Source organism: Ostrinia nubilalis, chromosome 16, assembly GCF_963855985.1.
Source record: "Ostrinia nubilalis chromosome 16, ilOstNubi1.1, whole genome shotgun sequence".
Classification (NCBI taxonomy): domain Eukaryota; kingdom Metazoa; phylum Arthropoda; class Insecta; order Lepidoptera; family Crambidae; genus Ostrinia; species Ostrinia nubilalis.
The window spans coordinates 6,177,465-6,187,231 of NC_087103.1; the positions used below are offsets into that span (position 1 = coordinate 6,177,465).

Consider the following 9,767-nt stretch of genomic DNA (forward strand, 5'->3'; position numbering starts at 1 on the left):
GCGAACAATGATCGATTGATTGCTATAGGTACGTAAGCCCGCCCGTAAACGTTTTGATTATGTTTACTTACTCGTATTTGCTGAACTAACAAGACCCAATGCCGGCCCGTATTAAATGGACCGTTTTGTTATTATAGACTTTGTTTTGTTGTTGCAGAGAAATTCAATATCACCCGGTGAAAGGGAAAAATACAGAACGCGGAGTCCAGCGGAGCCAGACCACAAGAAACTAAAGAAAGAGGAAAAAGATATGGGACATGTGAGTTACAATTTAAATTTCACAGTAAATTACCGAACAGCTGGCAAAGATCAAAAGATCATTATAATTGTAAATGCCTCAGAGCTTGCCAAATGCTATTAAACATGAAAACTCAGATAATATGATGTAGGAATTTGAGCTACGATAACACACGAACACTTTTGTCGTCGCCTAATAATTTAAAATACAACTACGATGTTTATACAGTTTTTATGTATTTAATTAATAATGTGGTAATGTTTTTCTATTTTCAGGAGTTAGTAGTGGACGACGCGAGCGAAGAGCCTACGTCACCACATAACGGAGCGCCCTCACCGCGTGAAAATGGACTAGACAAACTACAACCTAAGAAAGAACACCCCCCTCATAGTCCAAGGTACCGTATCTCAACTTAAAGTTCTTCAAAAAGATCTGAATTCTTACTGCGTAATCTTATTTTGTAATCTCTATTTCGCTACACAGAACGAGACATTACCTAAATAAAACCATCCACCGCAAATCCTATTATTTTCTTACCGCAACCTCAAACGCAACTTGTGAACTAAACCACTAGTAATCTCCGCAAAGCATGTTTCATTTAAATATCTAACAGGGAATTGTCTCGTAATGGAATTACTCTATAAACTGTACAAGCAAAGACACAAAATATTGAAGCCATTTTCACGCGTCACAGCGTTTCTATCGCCTCGGTGTCCAGCACCTAATAATCCCGCCATCCGTTTATCAGAAGCCTCGCAGGTGACATGTTAGTCGGAAGGTCGCTGCGACACGAGTTGAAAGTTAATCCTCCCAACACTAAATCAATTACCGAATACGAACGGGGGCTCAGTACTAGTCCTATTAGCAGCAATAAGATTAGACACGCCTCTGTGGATAACTGCTGATAATCTTCGTGCAAACTTCAACAAATTGAGCGCCTAACCTTTAGCATTAACGTACCTATTGTACACAGACTTGACTACCAGCAATTAGGTATGTAATTACACTAAATGATACATAACAGAGCTGTTGATAAATGAAGTACATACAATTATCGATGTTTAAACAACATTATGATGCATTTAAACCGTTGACTGTACGGTGGTCTTTAGATAGATAATGATATTATATTTACATCAATCTTCAACAGTAGAGGCCTTGCAAGTCATTACCAAATAAAACAAATTGTGTAACGAGGTGTAAAAGAATTTTGTCTTAGCAGTCTATTGAAACACTAGCACTTTAACAGCTTATAATAAAAGTTGTGATCTCTAAATCATATCAAATCTTTATTCACAGAGTTATTATAAAATATGTGACTAGCACATTAGTAAAGCAACTCAGGGTCTCAGGTTTACATTTCTGTTGCAAAATCGCATTAACATAATAATACTACAATATGTAATTAGCTTGATGTGCCGTCACCCGTACGGCACTCTACTAAATATTATTATTGGTCACAAACAATCATATCTAACTACATACCGATAATTTGATTAGTTATCCAGATATTATCGGATGTATTTTTCTGACCACAATCAATAATCATTATCTAACGTCCAGTTTGCTCAAATTCTAAACCAAGAAACAATTGCAGGTCTGGAACCTCGAGTAACGCCTCAACACCGTCAGCCAAGAAACTGGATGAGAAGCCAAGCACGCCCATATCCAAGCCCGTAACGCCGACGTCAGGTGCCAGCGGCGCTGGCGCGGGCGGTGCGCCGCTCAAAGCCGCGGTCAAGCCGCCCGCGCTGCAGTACCCGTATCTAGGTATTTTAAACACTATCCTCCAAACTTTAGAGTCTAAAGTCAGTTTTGTTGCGAGTCCGATGACAGTTTAAAACTTTCCCCCGGGACATACTTGACCTTCACTGGTTGGGTTTTCATTGGCAGTCAGGCTGTAGATCCTGGCTACACAGGAGTTGCAGCGGTGGGAAAGAGAGGCGGGAATAGTCCCGTATCTTTTGAAGTCATTAAAGCTGTTTTAGAAAGCGCTTTGCAGGATTATTTCAACTCTATCACTGTTTTGGGGTAATAAATGTGCCAGTGCTGAGAAGAAGCAGCTCAACTTTTATCAACTTGTGTCAAGGGTTTACAATACAAAATATTGCAAGCTTCCAATAATGTGCTTAATATATGAATAGGGAGTTCTACAATCGTTTTTGTTAATTTTAAAGTATAATGTCCACACAGCTTATGACCGCAGTCTGTGGAGGAACATTATAAAATATGTGGTCGCGATCCTCATCAGTCAGGGACCGAGCAAGAAGAATAATGTATTTACCGTTAAATTAACCTATGAGTAGGTTGTCTGCAAGTGATCGCTATAGCCATAAGACCGTCTAAATTGTGCCGTCTCTTTTATTTACTATTTTGTATGGTGTACAATATGTTAATGTTCTTTCCATCTGTCCAGGCAACGGCGCGCACGACGCTTACGGCCTGGCCGGGTACTCGGCGCGCGCGGCGCTGGCGTACGAGCCGCTGCGCCCGCCGCTTGGGCCCGCCGCGCTAGCACCCATTCCTGGAGGCAAACCGTTAGTGTTCTTACTTATTTGGTCAATTAACTTAGTAAAATTCATGTATTTTCTGTAAGTAGGCTTTCAAAAAGCACTTTTACATGTCCAAGCCAACCCAATTCAATAGACACCTGCGTTATTGCATGTAAGTATTGCTTACATGCAATAACGCAGATACTGAAATATCACTTTAAACGCCTAAATGATGGCAAAGGTAAAAGAGCGTCCCATCATATATTAGGGAACTGTCCGATGCATCAAATGACGTAGAATGATACTTCAGTTTTATGAGAACTTGAGCTCAAAACCACCCTGCTCAAGACCAAAACGTTTAAAACATATTTACGTGTTAATGGGTGCATGGTAATGATTCTAGACGACATTATCGTAGTAAAACAGTATTAATCGCCTGAATACACTCTTGATAACTCTCTCTAAAATATTTTCAATTTGTAGGGTGAGTAAACGAAATGAATTCTATTTCAAAATATCAAGAATCCAAATATTACGTGTATTACTTGTGATTCCAGAGTCGAGTATAACCAATTTTTAACTGCCCTAAATCTAAGATTTCTCCCCCCCCCCCCCCCCCCCTTTCAAAGCATTCAATCCAAATCTCACCTATATTATTTGTGATTCCAGAGCATACTCATTCCACGTGTCAGCGGAGGGGCAGATGCAGCCGGTGCCGTTTCCGCCCGACGCGCTCATGGGGCCCGGCATCCCGCGGCACGCCCGACAAGTCTCAGCGCTAGCACACGGCGAGGTTACTATTTAACCTACAACCCTGCTTAGTTAGGCAGCGTACTCACCTGCCATGTAGCACGTAACGTAGCATGTGACGTAACCAACCTTCAAGTGAGTACGGCTCGTCCACGGTCATCGCGTATCTGGCTGCGAGCTCCTGAAGCCGCCTTTGTGCTCGCAGTGATGCCGCTACTCGGCGGGTCTGCGAACTACGCGCGAGCAGCTCGCAGCGGGCTTGTGCCTACGTACTCACTTGATACAGTATCCGATACATTACATGCTACACGGCTAGATGAGTACCCTGCTTTAACTAAGTACCTAGCAGCCGTGATGTCACATCGATGCTCTGATACGGATGTGGTGAACGCGGGGAGGTGCGTGCGAGTCTCATTCCAGCGTGGTGCGCAGTTAACTCGATCGGGTTGTATCTTAGTTTGTAGGTCCTTTTCTTTACACTGAAGCCCGATTTCTACCAAAGACAAGAGGAGAGGTGTTTGCATAACCAATTAGATTTCGAACTGAAGCTAAGCAGGATAAAATCTGATTGGTTATTTCAAGATATCCCCTCTCCACTGTGGTAAAAACCGGAACTTATACGTCCTAAATATACCTACTCAGCGCAACCACCTGCGCTAATTTATCTGTATTTATGTTCTAAGTATTTTAGGTAGTACACTAAAACTGTGTTTTTATAAAACGATTGTACTCACATCTCATAAAAAGCACTTTTTCGAGCAGTTACAATCTTTTCACTAAGTAAAGTCGTTCATGATGTAAAACTTGGTAATTTACTAAATACTTGCTGAACTTTCTTTCGTAGTTAAACGGGCCTTGACCTTATTAATTATTATCAAGCAATGAACTGTATTAGGTTGATACGACGATTTCTTTGTCTCAATAAATGCGTTAAAGCTTTACAAATCTTTTTTCCAGGTGGTGTGCGCGGTCACCGTGTCATCTCCTACAAAATACGTGTACACGGGAGGCAAAGGCTGCGTCAAGGTGTGGGACATCAGCCAGCCCAGCAAGGCGCCCGTCAGCCAGCTCGACTGCTTGGTGAGTGGGTAACTGTCGGCGACTCAGTTTATTGGATCTTACGTTTCTAGACCGATATTTTGTTTTGAGTTGATCAGCCGTCAATTGTTTCTTTTTTTTTGCTCTTTTCTCTATTCGTTACGAAATAGAATTCCCAATTAATTAACAAATAAAAAACTAAATAAATTGAAGAAAAATTAAAACTAATTAAGTAACATAGTGATGTTTTGTTCTTGCTCAACATGCTTGAATAACGTAAACCAACGGAACGTACTAATTGTTGGTAAACCAATAAATAATTTAAATAAAAACGTCATAATAATAAAAAGATGTGTCAACCTTTTTTTCATGGCAATCCGCGCAGTTTGCGCTGTGCCAGAGTTAAGTAAAAGTGTGAGCTTTTCCTATTAATTGGCACCCGTCAATCCACTGGGAAAGTGTTCATTGATAGATTAAATCAAATGGATGTTAAATCATTGTTATTGTTACTAATGCCCCTATTCATCATATTACACCACATAGAGTCATTTGTCTTTCTCTCCACGTCCCTTTCTAATGTACCAGAAACAAATGAACGAGCAGCTTACTAATGAACGTTTATAAAATTCCAGCAACGCGACAACTACATCAGATCGGTGAAGTTGTTGCCTGACGGGCGCACGCTGATCGTGGGCGGCGAGGCGTCCAACCTGTCCATCTGGGACCTGGCGTCGCCCACGCCGCGCATCAAGGCCGAACTCACTTCCTCCGCGCCGGCGTGTTATGCGCTAGCCATCAGCCCCGATTCCAAGGTAAGATACTGGCCACTAAGATGTGTTTTTGTTTATTTCAAACTTTATTGCACATAAAATAAGACCAACTGGAGCATTGATTCCCAGGGGAGGCGCAAAGACCTTTAAAGAGGGCCCCTGCCATCTGTGTACTTAAGTATAAATAACCTGCGACCGCTGAGAGAATGCATTCCAGACCAATAAATAATCTTGACTGGAGGAGGGGGGGCGCGGAATTTTTTGTATGGTCGAAATGGTAAAGTGGAAGCAATCAGGAATCGGATGCTAATGTCTGAACTCTGAGACCTTCCCTCCCCCTTTGGTAATTAGAATTTTAAAGTGGTTTTTATTATGAGGCTGTCTGTAGCACATTTCTAAGAAGAGGCAATCTGGTATGACTAGTATCTGGTGAAACTTGTAGTTTATAATTTTGTACATAGCCTCTTTCTATCGTCACTTGTTTGCCAACTTTAACTTTTGGTTTCAAGGCAACTTAACAACATTTACAGTATCGTTAGATTTTAAAAAAGTCGTCATAGCCGTATAAACAACGGATGGGAGGGCCGCGCTTTGACAGCTGTAATTACGTATTTGTGTTTTGACTGCCTTACTTTACTGACTTCTACATTCGCTTTCAGGTTTGCTTCAGCTGCTGTTCGGACGGGAACATCGCGGTGTGGGACCTGCACAACCAGACGTTGGTGCGGCAGTTCCAAGGGCACACGGACGGCGCCTCCTGCATCGACATCTCGGCTGACGGCACCAAACTCTGGACCGGCGGCCTCGACAATACTGTGCGGTAAGTTTTGTAAACTTTACAGGATTTGCCACAATGGATGCGTTCTGTAGTCAGGTCAAAGTAATCATACAACATGCGGGCTGCATTCACTTTGATCTAAACCGAAGCTGTCATTGAGCATTGACTTTTTGCCTACCAAAGATTCATGTATCTGTGGCTGAATGGATGGGTCTGTAAACACAACAGTTTGAAATAACTGCTAAAGCGCTAAAGGATCGAAATGAAACATAAATTGCTGCTATTTGTTTACATCTAAAATGACTCTTGAATTAAGAATCAAATTGTCTGTTTTGTAAAAAAAATGAGTATCTATGTTGCGTTAAAATATTATACTCAAAGAAAAGCTGTACATGTTGTGTATTGTAGTTTAAATAGTAGTAGTAGGTGAACTGTCTCAGTAACAATAACATTTTTGTAACAGGTCATGGGATTTGAGAGAAGGCAGACAACTACAGCAACACGACTTCAGTTCTCAGATATTCTCGCTGGGCTACTGTCCAACAGGTAAGATACATCACATTTCTTGTAAAAAAATCTCATTGTCTTCACTAAACAGGTACTATTATTATGTAAACAAGGTTTCATAATTAGTATTGTCTAACACAAAGAGTGTAAAGTGATATGTTAAATATTTCGTAACAGCCATTTTCGCTTGTAACCGTATAATATTTACGTAAATATTGGAATAATACAATAGATATCTATTTGCATAGATAGATCTATTATGTAAAATTTGATAAACAATGTAGCTAGTTAGTTAAAATTAGAAAAGATTATTATCGTTAACAGCAATGTTAATCGCCGTGGATATCCGTTTGCGTAGGATTTATGAACTTTGCATCCAAGGAAGTGACGAATGCGTCACATTTGGGTATGTTATGTAGACGGAAATGTATCGACACTTCCCCTCTACATTTGTAAATATAATAAAACACAAAAACACATTCCGTATAAATGACAAATCTAGTGAAGGTCACATTTCGTTATACATAGATCTTGCTTATTAAAATATGTTAGAAGTGGGAATAACGAGTCCCAAATATATGAGCTGTAAACAAAACTCCTTGCCATGCACACAGCGGTGCGCGCACTGTTCCTTAACCTCTTAACTGACTCGTATAGGTTTTGCAGCTCCCGAGATTCTAAATAATACCTACTAATTCCACAATTTTTAGCTTGAGTAGACGATGTCGGCCTCGGCACATAATATTATGAGCGACAAAATAAGTAAAAATATCAAAATTACTTCATTATTTTCTGTCAGAAAAGACAGTTAATTACAGTGGTGACTGAGTTTGTTGCGGCGCTTCTTCTCAGCACTTGCCAAATGTTGGTCTCGAAACGCTGGTAGGGTAAAAAGATTATGAGACATGTAGAGGCTCCTTAAGAGCAAAATGACGATGTGTAAGAACTATTTATTAGTCTAAACAAATAAAGAAATTTTAACTTTGACTTTGACTTTGCTACAGTGTGACCAGTTGACTGTGGGAAGATAACTATAAAGCGTAACAGTGTAACTTGATGGGATCTTTTTCCCAGACGCGTTGAGAACAAGCCCATATGAGAGAGTATGTTCCTAACTCCTACCCTTTTGCTCCAGGCGAGTGGCTGGCAGTGGGCATGGAGAACAGCAACGTGGAGGTGCTGCACGCAGTGAAGCCGGACAAGTACCAGCTGCACCTGCACGAGTCGTGCGTGCTGTCGCTACGCTTCGCCAGCTGCGGCAAGTGGTTCGTCTCCACGGGGAAGGACAACCTGCTCAACGCCTGGCGCACGCCCTACGGGGCTAGTATATTCCAGGTAAATACTGCTTAATTTGCTCTATTTAATGTGTTCGTTCGTTCGTTTCAGCCAAATGACGTCCACTGCTGGACAAAGGCAGGTCCCTCTTTCCCACTGGGCACTTTGGGCACGTGCCCAGGGCCCCGCGACCGAGGGGGCCCCCGTCTGCACAAAAGACCTTTCTCCAGATGATAAGGGCCACACTTGATCCTTAACTGCCCAAGGCCCCTAGAAGGTTAAAGACGGCCCTGCACAAAGGCCTCCTCCAAGGCTTTCCACATTGCAAGGTCCTGCGCTGCCCGCATCCAGGCTCTTCCCGCGACCTTTACCAGATCGTCGGTCCACCTAGTAGGAGGCCTGCCCACGCTACGTCTTCCAGCCCGTGGTCGCCACTCGAGAACTTTTCTGCACCAACGGCCATCGTCTCTACGAGCTATGTGCCCCGCCCACTGCCACTTGATTTTAGCAATTCTGCGAGCTATGTCGGTCACTTTGGTTCTCCTGCGGATCTCCTCATTTCTGATTCGATCACGCAGGGAAACTCCAAGCATGGCCCGCTCCATCCTTCTTTTCATTTAATGTGTAGGGCTGTTCTATTTCAATGTAGTTTTAGTGTCACTGCGGCCGCTCACAATCAGTTGTGATCGTCGCCATGTCACAATTTTCCCCAGTCCTGTTTTTGTTAGAGTAGCATTTTTTTAAATCAACGTTATCTTCAACTAGCCGTTAGATACATAGCGTTAATTTGACCGGAAGATCCTAGGTTCGACACCTAGAAATTCTATAGCAAACGCCATATCATACAAATGACAATATCATCACTTAAGACAATCCCTAACACAAATGTGTTTTTAATGTTTTTCGTTAGGTTACGGATATTTATACTTTTAATTATTTAGTTTAGAACATAGTATGCAATATGAACTAACTAATGTCGTTTAATTACAGTCAAAAGAATCATCATCGGTGCTTAGCTGTGACATCTCATCAGACGACAAATACATAGTGACGGGCTCTGGCGACAAGAAAGCCACAGTGTACGAGGTGATCTACTAGTGCGAAACGCTAACAGACGTTCAGAAAAGCGAACAAACTAGATCAAGTGACTGTGTACAAGTGAGTGAGAACGTTCCGCGAACGAACAGTGGAAAGTGGTGATATAGCTTTAGTGTATGTATAGATTATATTGGGAAGCCTGTATGTACTTATGCGACTTGTTTATATAGATTAGTGTGCGCGATTTATGTTTATTTGTTGAGCGCCCGTAGTGTATGTTGGCAGCAGATCTCAAAATGACGATTTCGTTTCAATATTGTTGTAAAATGCTCGTATTAAAGAAAAGATATGCGCAAATTAGAAGTTTGTTTCACTTAATTTATTATACACCCATTAATAAGTTTAAGAAATAAAATTGAGTTAATGAAATGGTAAGACAACCCTTTACTTATTAATTTTGTTCTCTTTATGAAGAGGAATATGATAAACCAGTTAAACGTTTAACAGAAATTATCCAGTTTCTAAAAATAAATAAAATTCATACTCTCGTATATTATTAGCCATCTACCAAAGCAAACTAGCTTTGCTAGTTCTCTGGGTACCAGACAATGGATTTAATATTACAAGAAAAGGTAACAAAGGTTAATTAATTATTCACTATGAACCTTTGATAACGAACACGTTTGGCATAGCATATTCCTTTCTAACTTGAAATAGTGCAAACCAAGGTTAGGCTAAGAAAGTTAAGACCTGATTAATTAACCAATCACAGACTGAAATCTATTCATAAATATGAATTACAATGCTCAAGTTATTTAGAACAAGGGCCTATTTGATCAACTCACTACTTTGATGATAGAATTTGCGTACATTAGCATTTT

General features: G+C 41.1%; 1 protein-coding gene across 2 annotated transcripts in view; it reads left to right on the plus strand.

Annotated features, from left to right (window-relative positions):
• LOC135079296 (protein groucho) overlaps positions 1-9,249 on the plus strand; it is a 75,327-nt gene extending 66,078 nt beyond the window's left edge. For both annotated transcript variants that reach the window (XM_063973919.1, XM_063973920.1), the window contains 11 exons: positions 158-259; positions 514-635; positions 1,836-2,008; positions 2,655-2,775; positions 3,400-3,523; positions 4,438-4,560; positions 5,151-5,330; positions 5,948-6,108; positions 6,530-6,612; positions 7,709-7,908; positions 8,839-9,249. In XM_063973919.1, the coding sequence (XP_063829989.1) occupies positions 158-259; positions 514-635; positions 1,836-2,008; positions 2,655-2,775; positions 3,400-3,523; positions 4,438-4,560; positions 5,151-5,330; positions 5,948-6,108; positions 6,530-6,612; positions 7,709-7,908; positions 8,839-8,946 (1,497 nt within the window). In that variant the 3' untranslated portion in view covers positions 8,947-9,249. The remainder of the gene's footprint in view (positions 1-157; positions 260-513; positions 636-1,835; positions 2,009-2,654; positions 2,776-3,399; positions 3,524-4,437; positions 4,561-5,150; positions 5,331-5,947; positions 6,109-6,529; positions 6,613-7,708; positions 7,909-8,838) is intronic.
• Positions 9,250-9,767: the final 518 nt, after the last annotated feature.